This window comes from Vipera ursinii (genome assembly GCF_947247035.1).
Source record: "Vipera ursinii genome assembly, chromosome: 2".
NCBI classification, from domain to species: domain Eukaryota; kingdom Metazoa; phylum Chordata; class Lepidosauria; order Squamata; family Viperidae; genus Vipera; species Vipera ursinii.
Window position 1 is genome coordinate 23,105,118 of NC_139513.1, and position 21,605 is coordinate 23,126,722.

General features: G+C 44.6%; 1 protein-coding gene across 1 annotated transcript in view; it reads left to right on the forward strand.

Annotated features, from left to right (window-relative positions):
* LOC310634785 (killer cell lectin-like receptor subfamily B member 1B allele A) overlaps positions 1 to 21,168 on the forward strand; it is a gene marked incomplete at both ends in the record, with an annotated part of 34,346 nt that extends 13,178 nt beyond the window's left edge. Inside the window, 4 exons of the mRNA XM_083353321.1 lie at positions 11,844 to 11,978; positions 16,710 to 16,858; positions 18,035 to 18,147; positions 21,045 to 21,168. Of these exons, the coding sequence (XP_083209447.1) occupies positions 11,844 to 11,978; positions 16,710 to 16,858; positions 18,035 to 18,147; positions 21,045 to 21,168 (521 nt within the window). The remainder of the gene's footprint in view (positions 1 to 11,843; positions 11,979 to 16,709; positions 16,859 to 18,034; positions 18,148 to 21,044) is intronic.
* Positions 21,169 to 21,605: the final 437 nt, after the last annotated feature.

Genomic DNA, 21,605 nt, shown 5'->3' on the forward strand with positions numbered 1-21,605 from the left:
AAAGTGGTCATGTGTCACTTTTTTCCGTGCCATTGTAACTTTGAATGGTCACTAAACAAACTGCTGTAAGTCAAGGACTACCTGTATAACCTTCCCATCTCTACTTTCCCTTTCTATAGGTAGTCCTTGACTTATGACTGAGTGTTTAATGACCTTTTGAGGTTATGCCACACCTCCCCAAGGATACTTATGATCTGGTTCTGGAATTCCGAGGGCCCTGCACCCCTGTACTCATGTGACACACAAACACACACACTGTGGGAGGCTTGGCAGCCAGAATTTATGGCCATTTTCAGTGTCCCGTGGTTACATAACTGTGTTTGATGACATTTTTCCCCAAAAAGACACCATTTATGATGGCAGTCTTCCCTTTATGACCATGGCATTTGTTTTATGACCAAGGTGTTTGATTTAAGACTGTGGCTTTCACTTTACAACCATCACAAAAAAGTTCCTAAAATCGGGTTAGTCGCGGTGGTGACCCACTTTACGACCAACACAACTTACAACCATAATAGGCTCCATTAAGGTTGTAAGTCGAGAATTACCCATATAACCACGGTTGAATATTGTGGCACTAAAGGGTATAAAAATTGCTTTGCAACAAGACTTATTAGAGTTTGACAAACAGCTTATTTTGTTCTCAGGAGGTCCAATTATCCACAGTTAGTGCTTATATTATTCTTATTTTTATGATCTATGATTAAAGCCCTCTTTGATTTCTTGCTTAACTTCTTACTGTCTCTTTTTATAAATAAAGCTCATATGTACCACTGTACAGAGGCATTTAAAATTGTTCCTCTTTCCTGCCTATGTGCAATTCTTTGTTTTTCTGCCAACAGTTCTGCCTTCTGCTACAGAGTTGCCTCCTGTTATTTGTTTATTTGGATTTCTTGGCTTTCTAAATATTTTATGGTTCAGCTGACAAGTTAATTTCCCTGGGAAGATATATTTGAGCAGGGGATAGCGCCAAATTTGTATTTGAGTTAGGAGCTTTTACTTCTACCCATAAAATTCTCCCTAAGAAGTCCCAAAAAACCCACTTGTCTTGGTGTGCTTATGCACTGTTGATCATACCTGTTAATAAATCACTTAAAATTACTTCCATTTTCTCAAAAGAAGGTTTCAACATTCCTTTTAGAAAATAAAAGCTGACTCTGATTTTGATTAGGCGTAAGTTTTACATTAAAGGAGTAGTTTGTTTCCTATTCAGATCAGGAGTGTAGAAGGAAAAGTCTTCATCAGGGTTCAGTCCAAGCTGGGAATAAACAACATGGCGACTGCTTTAGAAAGAAGGTTGCAGTTTATTGAAGAGGAGAGCCAGACAGGAAGATGGCTCTGGAAGAAAGAGCACATGTAGGGAGTGAGTTTTTATACCCTCTGGGGCTCTTGAGGTTGTTTCCTGTTCCTGTTTGAGGCTTTGTATTTCCTGTTTTATGTACTTTGACTTGAGTCTGAGTGTGCCCCTTTGGCATCTATAGGTTAATCCTATTATGTCTTGTCTTAGAGTTTGGGTGGCGTATGTAGATTTTAGGTGTCTTTGTCTTCCTGGGCTTCTATCTGGGGGCCTCCAACCTTCCTGAATGGATTATTAATCTGCATTTCTACAGAGCTGGTTTCTGCTTGGGGGTATTAAGGAAAACTGGGCATGCTTTTCTGCCTCTTTAAGATCTTTTGAGGAAATATAATATTCTGCCCTTTTAATATTTCCTTCTCTGGGGCGGGGGGGGGAGCTGACTTTCCACAGGAGGAAATTAAACTGTCCTAGTAATCCCTTTCACCTTCCTCACCCTCTTATGTATTGAGCTGTGGGTCCCTTTAATTTTTTTAGTGTATTTTTGTCATATTTTAACTTTTTCTCCTTGTTGATCCCCTTCCCCCAATTTTTCCTCTTCTGTTGCATTTTATTTATTTATTTATTTATTTATTTATTAGTTTTTATAAACCGCCCTTCTCCCGAGGGACTCGGGGCGGTGTACAGAGGAAGGAAGGTATACAGATCGAACAATAAAAATAATAAGAAACACTAATGAATACAAACTGGGACCCCAATTAACGCTATCATGCCAGGCCAGCCTGCTGAAACAGGAAAGTTTTTAAGTCGCGACGGAAGGTACGGAGGTCAGGGGCCATCCGGATTTCTGTTGGTATGGTGTTCCAGAGGGCTGGCGCACCCACTGAGAATGCCCTCCCCCTGGGGGCCACCAGCCGACATTCCTTGAGCGGTGGCACCCTGAGGAGGCCCTCTCTGTGGGAGCGCACAGGACGGTGGGGTGCTGACATCGGCAGAAGGTGCTCCCGAAGGTAGTCCGGACCCATGCCATGTAGGGCTTTGTATGTCATTGTTAGCACCTTGAACTTCACACGGAAGGCAGCCGGAAGCCAGTGCAGCGCACGGAGGAGAGGTGTGATATGGGAGTATCGGGAGGCTCCCAAGAGTGTCCGTGCCGCCGCACTTTGCACCAGTTGAAGCTTCCGAGTGGATCTCAAGGGCAGCCCCATGTAGAGAGCGTTACAATAGTCTAGGCGAGATGTCACAAGGGCATGGGTGCTGTACGTAAGGAATCCAGGTCCAGATAAGGCCGTAGTTGGCGAACTAGTCGAACCCGGGAGAAGGCCCCCTTGGTCACAGCTCCAATGTGGTCTTCCAGGGAGAGCTGCGAGTCTAGGAGGACACCCAGGTTGCGGGCCCTATCAACAGGGGGAAGTAACTTGTCCCCAATGTTAAGCAGTGGGACGTTCTGAATCTCCTGGCTTGCCGGTACGTACAGCCATTCAGTCTTGTCCGGGTTCAGTTGAAGCCTGTTTCTCCCCATCCATTCCCGGACCGCTTTCAGGCAGCGGGACATCACGTCTAGGGCATCACTGATATTGTTTGGAGTTGAGATAAAAAGCTGGGTGTCATCAGCATACTGATGGTACCCTACTCCAAAACTACGAATGATCTCACCCAGCGGTTTCATGTAGATGTTGAACAGGAGAGGCGAGAGGACCGACCCCTGAGGGACTCCGCAAGCGAGAGGCCTCGGGGTCGACCTCTGTCCCCCTGTCAGCACCGACTGCGAGCGACCCTGGAGAAAGGAGGAGAACCAACGCAGAACCGTGCCTCCCACTCCCAGTCCCCTGAGGCGTCGCAGCAAGATACCATGGTCGATGGTATCGAAAGCCGCCGAGAGGTCTAATAAGACTAGGACAGAGGAATGGCCCCTGTCCCGGGCTCTCCAGAGATCATTCATCAGAGCGACCAATGCCGTCTCCGTGCTGTAGCCCGGCCTGAAACCCGATTGGTACGGGTCTAGATAAACCGCTTCATCCAGGATCTGAGGAAGTTGGTGCGCCACCACGCTCTCAACAACCTTCGCAAGGAAGCGAAGATTGGAGACTGGACGAAAGTTATTCAAAGAGGATGGGTCCAAGGTGGGCTTCTTGAGGAGAGGTCTCACCACCGCCTCCTTCAAGGCGGTGGGGAAGTGACCCTCACTCAGAGAAGCAGAGATGACCGCTAGGAACCAGCCTCGTGTCGCCTCTCGAGCTGCATAGGCCAGCCAGGAAGGGCACGGGTCCAGTAAGCATGTGGAGGAGCTTAACCTTCTCATAATCCTGTCCACTTCCTTAGGAGTTACAGGATCAAAATCTTCCCAGATGACGTCGACAAGACTGTCCATGTCTTGTTCTTCCATCTCAGCCCAGTTGGAGTCCAGACCAGTTCGAATCCGAGCGATTTTATCCAGCAGATATTGACCAAATTCCTCGGCTCGACCCTGCAAGGGTTCCTCCCTCACCTCTTGGTTTAATAGGGAGCGAGTCACCCTGAACAAGGCAGCCGGGCGATTATCTGCGGACGCGATGAGGGTGGAAAAGTAGTTGGATTTTGCCACCCTTATCGCAGCGAGATAAGACCTGGTGAGGATTCTTAGTCGCAATCGGTCGGATTCGGATCGACTGGACCTCCAACGGCTCTCTAGGCCCCGTCTCCGACGCTTCATCTCCCGGAGCCCCTCGGTGAACCATGGGGCTCGCTGGGATCTGCGCCGGGTCAGAGGCCGCAAGGGTACAACTCGGTCCAGAGCCTCCGTGGCTGCCTTTTCCCAGGCTTCCACTAAGGCTTCTGCCGAGCTGTGAGCAGGGGGTGCATGCGAGTCCCTAAGCGCTGCCTGGAACTTATCAGGGTCCATTAGGCGCCTAGGGCGGTACCATCTGACTGGCACCGTGCACCCACGGTGGGGGGTGGCAAGGGGGAAGTCTAGCCGCAGGAGGTGGTGATCGGTCCATGACAGGGGCTTAACAGTTGTGGCACCCCCACCGACATCATCACGCCACCGTCCAGACAAGAACACCAAGTCTGGGTTGTGGCCTCTCTCATGAGTCGGCCCAGAAATTATTTGCAACAGGTCCATGGCCGTCATGGAAGCCATGAACTCCCGAGCCAGTTCGGACGATCCTCCCAGGGACGGTAGATTAAAGTCGCCCAAGACCATGAGTCTTGGGAATTCAACCACCAACCCTGAGAGGACATCGAGTAGCTCGGGTAGGGCCGCCGCTGCACGATTAGGTGGTAGGTACGCCAGCAGCAGACCCAGCTGCGCCCCTGGGCCGAATCTCAGTAGGAGAGACTCACACCCGACCATCTGAGGGACGGTGGTCTCTCGCGAGCTTAGGGATTCCCTGATGATAACTGCCACTCCCCCGCCCCTCCCATGAGTGCAGTACCTGGAAACCTGGCGGGCAGAGGTCAACCAGAGGAACACCCCCCTCTGGGCCCAGCCAGGTTTCCGTGATGCAGGCCAGGTCCGCATGCTCACTCTCCATTAGGTCACGAATGAGGTGAGCTTTGTTGGCTGCGGACCTTGCATTCAGGTAGACCAGCCTCAGCATGGGAGGGTGCGCACCTTTGCTCCCGGATCCTCCGGGGGAGAACAGAGGGATTTTAACTTTCTTTGAAGCTTAATAAAGTTGAATAAAAGAAATTACCTTTTTGTTACTAAAAGAAAGAAAAAGAAAGAAAAAGAGAAGGCAGCCAATGTGGTTCAATTTTTCATCTGTTAACAATGACATAAATTTGGCACAGCTATTGAATTATTTGACTGTATATTGCAGTGAGTCAGACATTATTAGACGCTTTTTGAAAAATTGCCACAGGGAAAGAAATTGGCTATACGATCAAAAATACCAAAGTTCCCCTTAGTTCTTTAAAACGGATGTGAACATTGTAAATGGGGGGATTTAATACTCACCCCCTGTAACCACCCTGAATAGAAAGTTAAGGCAAAAAAAAAATGCAAGGAAGATGTTTTAAAATAAGATATACACAGTGACCATAATTGTTTGAAAAGCTCCCAATAAGTAAGATTTGGCTGTTCAGCTGATGGACCAAGTTCTCACTCATTCTCAATAACTGTGACGCTGACTAGGTGCAGATTCAGCCTCTTTGCTGCCATTGTCATTATGGGTCACCCACAGCTTCTTCAGAGGGGGAACTAATGACATCACCCCCACACCCACTCCCAACCCATCATAAATACACTTGCCTTGGTTTCAAGCTCTGCTTCAAAATGGCTATTTTGCAATCTGTAATTCTTCCCTTATGTTCTAGTGCAGGGCTTTTCAACCAGTGGTACGGGTACCACCTGTGGTACATTGGCACTTGGCAGTTGGTACGCGACCATCCTAGAAAAATGGTACCGGAGGAGGGGAATAAACTGAACTGGTGGCAGCACCGCACAAGCCTGAGCGAGAGATAGCTGGAGCTGCAGGGCTGTCAGGGCTCAGCGGAAGTGCCAGGATCAGCGCTTCTTCAGGGCTGTCAGGGCTCAGTGGAAGCGCTAGGATCAGTGCCAGGCTCCAGCTGGAGCTCAGCGCTGATCCTGGGGCTTCTGCTGAGCCCAGAAGAAGCACCGATCAGCTGGAATGTTGCAGCATCCCCAGGGACTTGTGATTTACATTCAGTTGCTTGGCAACTGATTCATATTTATGACGGTCACAGTGGCCCAGGGTCATGTGAAGTGACCAAAACCTGCTGCAACCACCCAGCAGATCGGGGGGGGGAATAAAAACCAAACATTTCCCCACCCCACCCCCGCTGCCAATCCTCCACAGAAATGCTCACAACAATGAAAACCTCGGAGAGGAGGAAGAGCGCTGCCAGGCGGGCAGGCAGGGGTCTTGCTCGGCTGTGGCTTGGGGGGGCGCACTTTTTTTAGTGCCATTGTAACTCCAAACAGTCACTAAGTGAACTGTTGTAAATTGAAGACTACCTGTATTTCATCACTTTTTTCCTTCTTTTTTTTTTTTGGTCATCAAGTTTTTGACACCTTGCTAGGCGACTGGTGGTCCTTGGATGTTGCCATATCTTAAAAGTGGTACAATGGGTGAAAAGGTTGAAAAGCCCTGTTCTAGTGATACCCTTAACTTCAATTGGCTGCAGCATCTGGCCATTGCCCTGAGCACCCTTTTTGTCCTGGGCTGGTAGCTTCTCCATTGATTGGCAGCTGCCACTCTCTTTCAAGCCTTTCACTTATGGTTCATTTTTTTTAAAAAAAAGATAAAAGTGCAGAAAAGAGTAACTGAGATGATTAAGGGCCTGGAGACTAAAACATACGAAGAAAGGTTGCAGGAATTGGACATGGCTAGTCTAGAGAAAACAAGGACGAGGGGGGACATGATAGCAGTGTTCCAATGTTTGAGGGGCTGCCACAAAGAAGAGGGGGTCAAATTATTCTCCAAAACACCAGAAGACAAGACAAGAAGCAATGGAGGGGAACTAATCAAGGACAAAAGGAAGCTAGAAATAAGGAGAAATTTCCTAACAGTGAAGACAATTAACCAGTGGAACAGCTTGTCACTGGAGATTTTTAAGGAAAAGATTGGACAGCCCACTTGTCTGAGATGGTATAGAGCAGACATGTCAAACACAAGGCCCGGGGGCCGGATCCGGCCCGCAAAGTGGTTTCATGCGACCCGCGAAGCCATCCTGGAAACAGTGAGGGAACGGCCCCCACTGCCTTGGCCCTGGCCCAGAGACCCTCCTTCTGCCAGAGACCCTCAGATCTGTCCCACTCCTGCCTAGGCCCCCATAGGCACCCTTGATGTGAACGATGTAGAGCTGGCCACGCCCACCCAGTAGGCAATAAGCACTTCAGCCACGCCCCCCCAGCAGGCCATGCCCAACCTGGCCACACCCACCCGGCCCCCTGAGGGCAACCACAGTGCTGATGCGGCCCTCAATGAAATTGAGTTTGACACCCCTAGTATAGAGTCTCTTGTTTGAGCAGGAGATTGGACTAGATGACCTCCAAGGTCCCATCCAGCTCTATTCTGTAAAAAACAAAGATCTAACAATGGATTATTAAGTCATTGAACTTTCCTTGCTGCAGTAGAAATCCCAGTGGAAACTCTCGCAAGGCTGCTTCCCTTCCTGGAATGGGGCATTTAGGCACTGAGCCTTGGCTGCTCCGACTTCGCTCTCAGCCAAGTGCGGCCATTAAACCACAGCAGGCTTTCCTCCTCCGCTGGCCCTCTGCCAGTGATTGTCCAGCATCAGTGGCCTCCTGGCCACCCAGCCCCAGCTCTTCATCCTGGCCCATTCCCTGAGGGATGGTTTTCCACAGGTGTTTCGCTGCATTGGACAAGTACCCGCCAGCCAATTGGTGTTGGGGGGGGAGTGCGTGATTGGCAGCAGATGGGGAAATTGCAGGGGCTATGCGGGGCAGCATATTTATTTTATTTATTTATTATATTTTTATACCGCCCTTCTCCCGAAGGACTCAGGGCAGTGTACAGGGCAATAAATATAAAAAAGCGGAATACAAAAGTTAAAAAAACGATTAAATATTTAGCCCAGTTTAAAACAGTATTAAAACATATTAAAACCCCAACCCTAACCCATCAGACCAGGTCAGACTGCTCGAATAGATATGTTTTTAAGTCACGCCGGAAGGAGCGAAGGTCGGGGGCCATCCGGAGCTCAACCGGCAAGCGGTTCCATAGGTCTGGCGCGCCCACAGAGAACGCCCTCCCCCTGGGGGCCACCAATCGACATTCTTTGATCGGAGGCACCCTGAGGAGGCCCTCTCTGTGGGAGCGCACTGGACGGAGGGAAGTTGACGCCGGCCGCAGGTGTTGCCATAGGTAATCCGGACCCGTGCCATGTAGGGCTTTGTCATTACTAACACCTTGAATCTCACCCGGAGGGCAACCGGCAGCCAATGCAGCTCGCAGAGCAAAGGTGTAGGATGGGAGTATCGGGAAACCCCCCGCACAACTCATGCGGCTGCATTTTGCACCAGTTGGAGCCTCCGAGTGGACTTCAAGGGCAGCCCCATGTAGAGAGTATTACAGTAGTCTAGACGAGAAGTCACGAGCGCATGAGTGACTGTACGCAAGGCATCCCGGTCTAGATAGGGTCGCAACTGGCGCATATGATTGGTGGTGGGCAAGGCGAACACAGGGGCTGGGCGGGTGAACAAGGGGCACTCAAGAAAGCCGCTCTGGCTTTAATCTGGATTCCGGATTCCGCCTGGCTCCACTTCTCATGCAAAAGCTGTTAAAGCAGCTTGCAAGCCATGTTGGTCTGCACACCCAAATCCCACAGAGGCCAGGATGCCTTCACAGGACCTGGAGCCAGCAGGACTGAGAACAGGTGAAGCCGGCTGGCTTGGGCATGGCAAAGCGCCAACTCCACATTTCTGGCAAGCTCACAGGGCTGTCGAGCTTCGCCTTATCTTGTCTTTATGGTCTGGTGAAACCTGGAAGCTGGCGCTGTTTACCAACTCCTGCAGTTGCACCGGGCTAGTCAGATGATTAAAGGCGCCTGGCAGCCACACAAACAAACCCAGCACATTATCATTATTTTATTGCTGCAGTTTTGCTGCTGCACAGGGAGGCAAGGTTAATCAGCAATTTAAGCTAAATGCAGAAAGGCCAGGTTTAGGTTTTTTTTTCTTTCTTTCTTGAGCCAGAGAGAGGAAGCTGTTGGCTGTCAGGAGTTTAATTAATCACTGGCAGAGGTCTAGCGGAGAAGGAAAACCCGCTGTGCTTTTGGCAGAGGCAGGTCTTTTTTTCTCATAGAACGCTCAGAACGGAGTTCCGGCACCTTTTTTGGGTGGAACCTTGTAGGGAAGGCAAGGCGGGTTGTATGACATGTGTGAGTTCCGGCGCCTTTTTCTTTTACAAAAAAAGCACTGGGCAGAGGTCATTGGATGGGAGCAAAGTAGGCGGGGCCAAGGGTTGGCACCTAAAGCTGCAATCCAGTCAATCTGGAATGAAGTGACAAAGTTTAAAGGAATGTTGTTTTTCTACTACAAATGGTCCTTAACTTACAATCATTTGTTTAAAGTTACAACAGCACTGGAAAAAAAAATGACTTCTGACCAATTTTCATACTTACAACAATTGCAGCTTCCCCATGATCATGTGATCAAAATTTGGAGGTTTGGCAACTGGCATGTATTTGCAGGTAATCCTCAACTTGCAAACTTCATTTAGTGACCATTCAAAGTTACAACATTGCTGAAAAAATGATTTATGACCGCTTTTCACACTTACAACCATGGCAGCATCCCCATGGTCACAGGATCAAAATTCGGATGCTTGGCAACTGACTCACAGTTATGACGGTTGCATTCTCCCGGGGTCATGTGATCACCTTTTGCAACCTTTTGACAAGCAAAGTCAATGGGGAAGCCAGATTCACTTAACAACCGTGCTATTAACTTAACAAGTGTGGCAAGAAAGCTCGTAAAATGGGGCAGATTTTGGGGCTCAATTATGGTCGTACATTGAGGACTAATTTAATTTAATTTTAATTTATTAATATTTCTATACCGCCCTTCTCCCGAAGGACTCAGGGCGGTGTACAGGGCAAGAATAAAACACAGAAATTACAAAAGATAAAAAGTAATTAAATACATGCCCAATTAAAAAATACAGTTAATACATACTAAAAACCCCAATAAAAATAATAAAAACCCCACCAATCCCCCCTCAGGCCAGGCCGGCTTGCTCGAACAAGTATGTTTTTAGATCGCGGCGAAAGGAGCGAAGATCGGGCGCCATCCGGAGCTCAACCGGCAACCGATTCCATAGCTCCGGGGCACCCACAGAGAAAGATCTCCCCCTGGGGGCCACCAGTTGACATTCTCTGACCGGTGGCACCCTGAGGAGGCCCTCTCTGTGGGAACGCACAGGGCGGAGGGAAGTAGACGCCGGCAGCAGGTGTTCCCTAAGGTACTCCGGACCCCTGCCATGTAGGGCTTTAAACACCATTACTAGTACCTTGAATCTCTGCATGAGAGTTGCACTGTCCTGGGGTCTTGTGACTCCCCACTTGTAACCTTCCCAGCTGGTTTCTGACAAGCAAAGTCAGTGGGGGAAGCCTGATTCACTTAACAACTGCAGTGATTTGCTTAACAACTGTGGCAAAAAAAAGGTAGCAAAACAGGGCAAAACTCACTTCACAACTTTCTCACTTAGCACAGAAATTCTGGGCTCAATTATGGTCGTACGTTGAGGACTACCTGTATGCAGCTGAATGATCGTCTCCTTCTTGCTATAAGTTTTCTATGGACCGACACAGGGATGAAAGAGCATCCTGGTTTTGCTTTGATTATTGTGGCATCAGAGCAAAGAGAGTAGCATAAGGAGAGAAAAAAAAGGAAGAAAGAAAAGGCTGTGTTAGTGTTAAAGGGGAGAATAGTGGAAAGGGAGACAAAGACATCTGTGAAAAGTTTTGGTAAAGCAAAGAAAGTAAGTATCTAAAAAGTATCTGAAAGAGTTAAATCAGGGCATCTAGACCAAAGTTTGTTAATCTGACACATTTCGTTATTCTTCCAAATAACTTCATCCCTAAAAATAAAACAAATGTTAGGCAAACAGCCAGACAGTCATTGGAATGTACTAACTCTTGGCACACCAACCGCAAGGGTTTCTCCCTGCAAAATGTCAATGAAGACTCAGTCATCCAGGTCAAAAGTATCTAAAAAGTTTAAATCAGGGCAACTAGACCCAGGTTTGTTAATCTGAGACATTTCGTTAGTCATCCAATTAACTTCATCTATCAAAATAAAATAAAAAAATAGTTAGGCAGAGATTACTTATTATTTTATCTCAGACTATTTTATTTTGACGGATGAAGTTTAGAATAGAATAGAATAGAATAGAATAGAATAGAATAGAATAGAATAGAATAGAATAGAATAGAATAGAATAGAATAGAATAGAATAGAATAGAATAGAATAGAATAGAATAGAATCCCTATACCATTTCAGACAAAGGTTGTCCAATCTCTTCTTAAAAACGTCCAGTTTTGGAGCATTCACAACTTCTGGAGGCAAGTAGTTCCACTGGTTAATTGTTTAACTGTCAGGAAAAAGTTACTTGGATGAGTAATGAAACATCTCAGATTAAGAAACTTTGGTTCCGGTTGCCCTGATTTAGCCTGTTTAGATACTTTTGGCCTGGATGATTGAGTCTTCATTTACCTATATGCAAATCAAGGAAAGGTACAGGGACTACTAATGAAAAAAGATCCACCCACCCAGAGGCTAGCTAGCAATCCTTGCCTTCCTTGCATTGATAGGAAAGCCAGGAAATTGGGGGACATAGAACAACAATGACTTAGCAGTTTCAGACTGAATTCCCATCTTGGTCTTTATCCATTTCAAAAATGGATTTTATAATGAATTTTATATGGAGGTAAAAATGACTTCCAGAGAACAGGAATATAGTAAAAGAAGCTTGTTTGTGTTTCTAGTGCCACAGTGCTGCTTCCTGTATGTGCATTTCTTTATACTGTATATCTTTCCTTCCATTTGCTCATCAGCTAATTAGAAATCTTTTTTAAAAGCCTTGCAGCTCCAGAGAACCCCAGATGTTCAGGATAAAATTCCTGCAACTGAAACAGCCAGCAGTGTGTCAGCAGGAGATAAGTGGAACATGCTGCAGCGATTTCTGTGTAAGACCCATTGTGACAATTCCACAGGTATGGTCCCAGATTTCAAGGGTTGTGCATAGCAACACTAGCACCAGCCAGCTGAAATTGCTTGAAAATGCCACTCATTTTCAGGAGAAAGACTCAACTCAGAGAGGCCTGCTGATCCGAGAAGTCCAGATGGTGGCTGCAACCACATAAGTAACTTTGTGTTGTGCAGCAATAGCGGCCTTTCCTGAACCAGGATTCCCTGCAGTCAAGTCGTTCAGTTCCCAGTCATCTCACGGCTGGACTATTGTAATGTGTTTTACATGGGGCTACCCTTGAAGAGCATTCGGAAGTTATAACTGGTGCAAAGTGCGGCAGCACAGGCAGCTTTGTTAGGCCCAAGAATGGCCCCTGTAACACCACTGCTCCCCGAGCTCCATTGTTTACCAGTCTGCTTCCAGGTGCAATTCAAGGTATTGGAGATCACCTTATAAGCCCTTTATGGCATGGGCCCAGGTTACTTGAGGGACTGTCTCACCCCACTGGGATTGGCCTGTCCCACTCATGCCGGCAGAAGAGGCCTGCTATGGGTCCTGTCACCCTGATTATTCCAGCTGGTGAGGTCCAGGAGGAGGGCCTTCCCTGCTGTTGCTCCAGCCCCCTGGAATATCTCCCCCCCCATGTGAGGTTGGCCCCAGCCCTCCTATCTTTTCATAAGGGCCTAAAGATCCGGCTCTGCCAGTCAGCCTAGTGCCCCAGTGGAGATGGCTGATCAAGTAATAAAAGATCCCAGCTACCCCCCACTCCACCCCGCCCTCCCCATGTGTCCTTGGTTTTAATGTGTGATTTTAACTTTTTATGTTTTAGCTTAGATGTAACTGTAAGGTGCCCAGAGTTACCCTATAGTAAGATGGGCAGCCAATAAATTTTATAAATGAATGAATGAATTAATGAGCGATGCTGTTACACGCACTTCCAGGTTCAGTTTACAATCGCACACACGCAATCCTTGTCAACAGACACACCAAAATCGCTTTCAATTGAACACTGAGGCCCAGTGTATTCTTTGGAATACACTAAGATCCAGTGAATTTAAAATAACAGCAAAACTTTACTGGTTGCAATACAGGTAGTCCTCGACTTACGGCCACAATTGAGCCCAACATTTCTGTTGCTAAATGAGAGAGTTGTTAAGCGGGTTTTGCCCCTTAAGTGAATGAAGCGATAGAATAATAATATGTCAATCACCTCCTATTAATGTTGCATAAACACCCTTGTGCTGAAACAAAACAATGTATCAGGGTTGTTGTTTTTTCAAATAACTTTATCAAAGTTTTTTTTTTTTAAAAAAAGATAGAAACTAGCAGGAATGAAAATATAAAAAAGTATAGAGCTTCCAATTTTTTTTTACAAAGTCTAAATGAATGTAAAATAATCTCATACTATATGGTTACATCATAACCTTTGGTATGTTATCCCTGCCAGGAACACACACATCCCCCAATGAATCAGCACATGACGAGATGTTTTAAGATTTATAGAGTAACAATCCATTAATAATTCATCTTATTAATGAATTATTAATAATTCATTAATAAGATGAAGAGCAGATTCAAGATGGTTGGAGCAGATTCAAAGTTTTCACTGGGCATTCATTATCATCTTCGTGGCCATTTTTACCCAGTCAAAATGCCTTGACTCAAATTCCTTTGTAAAACCAGTTCTCAAATAGGTTTGTTTGCTTTTACATTTCTAAACTGAGCTATGAGGACTTTTTGCCTAGTTGCAATTCTTGCATTGTGTGCATAGCGTTGTTACATGCCTGCTTAGGATTCCGTGTAGTCACACACAGTTCTGGAAAATATCCACACTCTAATGAACCGAACGTTGAGGCATAACCAGTTCTTTGGAATACATGGAGACTCAGTGAATTTAAAATAACAGCAAAATTTTGCTTGTTACAATATATATATATATATATATATATATATATATATATATATATATATATATACACGGTATATATATATATATATATATATACGGTATATATATATATACGGTATATATATATATATATACGATATATATATATATATATATATATATATATATATATATATATATATATATATATATAGTTACATTTATATACCGCCCTATTCCCTGAGGACTCAGGGCGGTTTACAGGGAATTAAAAATCCAACATACAAAAGTTAAGAACCAAATTAAAAAATATTAAATTGACCCTGTACTCAATTAAAAAGAAACCCAATTAAAAATTTCTCCTCAGTCTGGGCCCGAGAGCTCGAAGAGCCAGGTCTTCAGGCCCCGGCGGAATGATCGGAGGTCGGGGGCAGTCCTCAGCTCCACCGGCAGCTGGTTCCAGAGGGCAGGCGCTCCCACCGAGAAGGCCCTATCCCTGGGTGTCACCCGCCGGCAATCTCTTACCGGCGGGACCCTGAGCAGACCCTCCCTGTGGGAGCGCACTGGGCGAAGGGCGTTTGATGCCGGCAGGAGGTGTTCCCTCAGATATCCCGGACCCAGGCCATGTAGGGCTTTATATACACACTCTCAGTTTTGACGTCCATATACAAAATCATTCTCATTTGAACCCATTTCTACATATACCTTATTACCAGCCTGTGAAAGGGTTATTAATTATTCTTTTCTATTTAAGGACTATTAATGCAAAGGAGGAGGAGGAGGAAGAGACAGTGTCTTGTTAGCCTATATTTTAAACAGTTGCCTTCCCATTCATGCAAACAACAGTATCTTTAATCTTAATCTCTCCCTCTCTCTCTCCCTCCCTCCCTCCCTCTCTCTCTCTCTCACACACACACTCATCCACACTTACCCATATCATTCTCAACTACCAGACCAGGGCTAGACAACTGTGGCTCTTTTAGGAATTCTGGGAGTTGAAGTCCACAAGTCATAAAAGAGCCAAGGTTGCCTACCTCTGTACTAGGCTGCCAGGCCTTAGACAGAGGGATGGAAGCCGCCAAGTGTGGATCCAAAGAGGATTCAAAGAGTGGTTGGGCTTCAAGACTTCTTTTATTCCCCCCCACCCACCCCAAGACCTTGCTCTGCTGATTCTTAAAGCTGATAGCTGTGGATGGGACTTCTTTTGTCTGGTTTAGGTGGCATTGCCCACCCCCACCTTAACAACCTGGTTGCTTCTTAACTGCTACCCTTAAGAGATCTTTTCCTGGCTTTTGTCCACCCTGCTTACATGCCTGCTTCATTTTTAGGCATGACAGCTTCAGCCTAGTATCACAGTGTACACTTATTTGCATTTTATATCTCATTTCCAAGTGACCTCATACGTGCTACACAGGGAATGCCAAGGGCTCGATGTAGGCCTGGTCTGGGATAAAGATAATCCTTTGACAACTGTACTCTGATTACTAATATTACAACATAGCATTGCAACAGCATATTATGCTATTGAAATAAACTCTGCCTCCACCTAGAGCAATTTGTTCTATGTAATTTACAGTCTACATTAGAATCAAGAACTTTGTTCTAGCGGTGCTTTTAAAGCAAAATAATCTTACTTGTTTTTCTAAACTTCTAAAACTTTCTGGAAGGGAAGCCATTAAAGTAATGATTAAGGCTTACTAAATAACCCTCATCCTTGACTACTTTCTCTCTATGTCTCCTATTAATCCCTGCAGATGAATTGACCATCCATCACAATCTCGACTAATCTGTTAGACTTATCACACTGATACTATTTTGCTCTCTGATGGGTATGTCAGTTATGAAACCCAGCTATTTGTATACCTTCCTTCATTACTGCATAGTTTCTGCTTATTTTGATTTCGCTTTCCCATCAATGGCTGACAAGGATGAGGATTAATTAGCAAGTAATACTAATACTAATACTAACTAATACTAATTATTAGATAAGGGTTCAGCCTATCGCAAAATGGTTTCAAATGCAATCCATACTCAGAAGTGTTTCTGATTTCAATTAGATTTCCCCCTCCAGGCAAAAAAAAGTTCTCAGATCTGCAATATAATAATCATAATAATAATTTATTAAACTGCTGACGGCTGCCCAACTCTGATTCACCACAAACAACAAAAAAATATGAGAAAAATCTATAAAACATAAAGATAAAAAATGGCAAGTGCAGTGAAGCGAGGGGTTGCATTCCCTCTGACTGAAGGCCTGGGTGAAGAATCATGGCTCTTTTAAATAATAAGGTCAAGGACGAAGTCTAATTAACTACTGATCTTTTGTATGAACTAGTCTCTAGTTGCTTAAAAAAAATTCCGTTCAACAAGAACTGTAATGTGAGATCCATATTTTATTCCGTGTTGGTTTATGAGTACAGTAGTCCTCACTTAAAAACTGCTTGTTCAGCAACCATTCAACATTGTGGCAGCACTGGATGAAGAGACTTATGGCAGCTCCTCAAAGTTGCAACCATTGCAGCGCTCCTGTGGTCATGTGATCCCAATTTGGATGCTTGGCAACCGGCACTCACTTGCAATGGTCACAGTGTCTTGTAGTCATGTAATTGCCAATTGCAACCTTCCTAGCTGGCTTCTAACAAAGTCAGTGGGGAAGCTGGTGGGAAGTTTATGCAACGTCACCTGACTGCAACTTGTTGTCTGTCCAAATTACATTCAGTTTTTTCAATGACGTAACTTTGAATAGTCACTAAATGAACTGTCGTAAGTCGAAGACTACCTGTATTTGGTGTCAGTATGATGCAATAGTTACACCTGATTTCAATAAATAAATAAATATGGAGTCTTTTTTGGGGGGGTCTTTTTCAGGGAATTTGAAGCTGTGTCCCAATGACTGGCAGTTACACGAGAACAAGTGCTATTGGATCTCAAGGAAAAAACAGATCTGGACTGAGAGTAGGGCCGACTGCAGAGCCAAGGATTCTGAACTTGCAGTTTTGAAAGAACAGGCAGAACTGGTAAATACCAACATCCTCTCATTGGATAGGAATCTGTAGACTTGAAAAGATCTGGCTCCACCTTGAATGATCATGTCCATGGGAACAGTTTGGGAACAGTTCAACTCTATCATTATCTAGTGGTTCTCCAGGCTGACAGGTCATCAGGTCTACTTCTTTCGCCTCCAAATCAAACTCAGAAGATTCCTCAACAGTAACCTAAACATATGTTCCAGAGTGTTTGTTTATAAATAGTATTCATGCTGCTGCTTCTTGCTGAGGGATCCTAATGTAAAACCAGCAGCTAGAATATGTAGGCCAGGGGTTGCGAACCTATGGCACGCTTACCACTGGTGGCACGGAGAGCCCTCTCTGTGGGCACGCGCACTGTCGCCCCAGTCCTAGGCCTTCAGCTGTGTTTTATAAAACCTTTTCGCTTTAGGCCTCCACCGCCATGTGCAAAAAAAAAAGGTTCAATCAATCAATCAATCAATTTCAATCAATCAACTTCTCACGGAAAAAAAAAGACCTCGCAAAATTGGAATTGATTGAACTTTTTAGTCCCACCCAGTCTGCTGTTACCACTGCAGACACGCCCACCCAATTGGCCACACCCACCCAATTGGCCACACCCACCCAACACCCAACGATTCATAAGCGGATTTTCGGTTGCAATTTGGGCGCTTGTTCTCTAAAAAGGTTTGCCATCACTGATGTAGGCTATGTAGCTGTGACAAAGTCACGTCGCCCCGAGTGCACCACAAGGAAACTAGTCTACATTGCAACCCACAAACATCCCACAAACTTTACATCCTATTGCACCAACATGCCCCATGAGAAGGTTTCCTGGATCCCTGCAAGAACTACATCATCTTGAGGGCACTGCAGTCCAGTGGCTAAACAATCTAGATCCAACCATTAGCTTAGCCACTCTAGCTTAGCTTATTTAATTTATGATCAAAGGAAAAAAGAGGCCTGGCTGTCTTTCCCTCAGATGATTTTTAATTAAATTACATTAAGTTTTATTTATAACTTTATTTATCATTTTAACTGTGCATTTTAAAAATAATTCACTGTATTGGTGTTTACATTTTCATACACATTTTATGTGCTACTTTTGTGAATTTTAAGTGTTAATGCTTCATTCTCTTATACTGTACTAAATAAACAAAACACTTACAAATATATTCTTGACAGAACTTCATACAGCGTTTCAGCAACGGGGCACAGCTGTTGTGGATAGGACTCTCTGCAAATTCCAGTAGCCATAAATGGTTGTGGGTGGACAATTCCCAATTTACTAATACAGGGTGAGTATTCCCATGCATTTTATGATTATTCGAGCTGAGAAATATATCTGTTTCCTTCTTCCAGTGTTTTTGGTTTTTCACTTTACAATTTATGCGTCTGTCCCATGATTCTTTACTATACATATACTTTCTGAATGTTGATCAGTATGCAATTTTGTATGCCATCACCAGGAGATAAAGGTAAAGGTAAAGGTTCCCCCGCACATGCATGCTAGTCGTTTCCGACTCTAGGGGCCGGTGCTCATCTCCATTTCAAAGCCGAAGAGCCAGCGCTTGTCCGAGGACATCTCCGTGGTCATGTGGCTGGCATGACTAGACGCCAAAGGCGCACGGAATGCTGTTACCTTCCCACTGTAGTGGTCCCTATTTTTCTACTTGCATTTTTACGTGCTTTCGAACTGCTAGGTTGGCAGAATCTGGGACGAGTAACAGGCGGTCACTCTGTTACGCGGCACTTGGGATTCAACCTGCCAAACTGCCGACCTTCTGATCTACAAGCTCAGCGTCCTAACCCACTGAGCCACTGCGTCCTTCTCCCCAGCAGTTAGCTTTTAGTAATTAAAAACAAATACATAAAATAGTTACAATTTAAGAAAAGCATGAAACAAGCAATAACAATAAAAATAATAATAAGTCCAGCTGGTTGAAATGTAATAACTTTTTCCTCAGTAATTGGACCTCCAAAGGCCTAGCAGAAAAATAATATCTTTGGATGCCAACAGGGAGAGTACCGCTCCTTGTAAAATGAGGAAAGGAAATAATTTAACTACTAAACTAGTGTTTTTCAAACTTGGCAACTTCAAGATGTATGTAGACTTTCATGGCTGAATTCACTTCTTTGTGTAGTGAAAAGAACAATAAAATCCACAAGCCTAGTTGAACACAGGACACAGTCCCACATGCTACAAAAAGGGTCCAGGAGATGCAAGCTGAGTGTCCCAAGTAGGGCAGGACTCCTCACACCAGGATGGCTTCATCCCTCACTGGACAAGTGGGAGGTGATAAAGTCTACTTTGCTGGGGTGTGTGTAGATAGGTGTCCCACCTGGCTCATAGTTAAGCTAATAATAATAGTAATGAGCAAAAGTAGTAGCAATAGTAATAGGCACTTTGGGTGCAATCCCAAAACAACTGGAGCACCACTTGAACACCACTGGCATTGACAAATTCATCATTGGTCAATTGCAAAAGGCGGCCTTACTAGGAACTGCTTCCATCCTGCGACGATATCTGTAATACCATCAGACATCCACACCTGCCTATCCCAGCTCTTTGGGAAGGACTCAATAGGTGGATAAAAATGCCAAATCCAGTCAGAACATCTGGATGACTATGCAACAACCCATAATAAATCTTATCGATGCCTTAAAGATTTTTCTGACTTTGCAGAATTTAAACTAAATCATAGCCACACTGACTGGATTTGCCCGATATTCTAGGCTAAAATGTGATTGGCTGATGGCTGGCCTTAGTGTGTCATATGAACATATATTTTAATATAATGGCATAATACAAGTAGTCCTCATCTTACAACAGTTCATTTAGTGACCGTTCAAAGTTACAACTTTGCTGAAAAAATGATTTATGATCACTTTTTCACACTTATGACCGTTGAAGCATCCCCACGGTCATGTGATCAAAATTCAGATCTTGGCAACTGATTCATATTTATGATGGTTGCAGCGTCCCAGAGTCATGTGATCACCTTTTGCGACCTTCTGACAAGCAAAGTCAATGGGGAAGCCAGATTCATTTAGCAACCATGTTACTAACTTAGCAACTGCAGTGATTCACTGAACAACTGTGGCAAGAAAAGTCGTAGAATGAGGCAAAATTCACTTATCAACTGTCTTGCTTGGCAACAGAAATTTGAGGTTCAATTGTGGTTGTAAGTCAACGCCCACCTGTATAACCACATCTATAATATAACCATATAAAATACGAGGGCAATTTGGAAATAAACCTCCCTTTGAGCATGTGCAAGAAGTAGGCGGGGCTAGTGTTGCCCAACCTATGGCGCCATGCGCAGTAGTTCAGTAGACAGTGAAGAGTGGAAGGATTGTATTGCAGTTGCCTTGTCTGCTAGATCAATTGAAAATGAACCTAGCCATCGAAAATCCCGCCAAATGTGAAGTGCGTGCAATAATATGACTCCGGTGTGCGAAAAAACTTTCGGCAGCTGCAATTCATCGCAAACTGTAATGTTTACGGACTAAACGTGATGAGTGAAGGTGTCGTACATCAATGGTGTCACATGTTTAAAGATGGACGAACTGATGTGCACCATGAGGCAAGAAGTGGCCACTCATCTGTAGTCAGCGATGAACTCGTGCAGGAAATTGACCAAAAGGTCCATGAAGTCTGTCGGTTCACGATATCTACACTTTCTTTACACTTTCCCCAAATTTCTTAGACTGTTTTGTACGAGTTAATGACAGAAAATTTGGGATACTACAAGTTCTGTGCTCGTTGGGTACTAAAACTCCTTTCTGAGGAGCACAAAACACAGAGGCGCTGACAATGCGCCTTACAATGCTGTTACAGGGTGGCTTCATTCCCAGGCGGGAGATTTTTTTGCAGAAGGAATTTCAAACCATGTAAGATGTTATGACAAGTGCCTCAATTTGAATGGCGATTGTGTTGAAAAGTAATGTAATGTAGTTTTCTAATGTGTATAATAAAAGTTTTGTATCTGCAAGTATCTGTCATTAATAACCAAATGCAGGTCTATTTTCAAATTGCCCTCGTAGATCATGTTGAAAGGACATTTGTGGCATATAAATAGACATAAAACCCTTATATTTATATGTGTGTGTGTGTGTGTGTGAAAGTTAAAAAAAGAATAAAATAATTCTTTGCCCCTTGACAAACGTCCTTGCTTTCTCCCTTATCCTACAGGCTGCCGATCGTAGCCGAGACTCAAGGAAGCAGCTGTGCGATGTTGAAGGGAACCAAAATAATCTCGGAATCTTGCAGTGCTGTGACCAAGTGGATCTGTGAGACAGAAGCTCTGGTGTTGTAAATCATTGAAGAGAAAAACTAGAAAGGACTCTATAATTGTAATTACATTGGTGAGGAATCCAGGTAGTCTTTGACTTACAATTCATTTAGCGACCATTCAAGTTACAACGGCACTGAAAAAAGTGACTTATGACCATTTTTCACGCTTATGACTATTGAAGCATCCACATGGTTATGTGATTTATATTTGGATGCTTGACAACTGACTCACATTTCTGGTGGTTGCAGTGTCCCAGGGTCATGTGATCATCTTTTGCGACCTTCTGACAAGCAAAGTCCATGGGGAAGCCAGATTCACTTAGCAACCGTATTACTAATTTAAGAACTGTAGTGATTCACTTAACAACTGTGGCGAGAAAAGTTATAAAATGGGGCTTCTCACTTACCAACATAAATTTGGGGCCCAGCTGTAGTCGTAAGTTGAGGAATACCTGTATT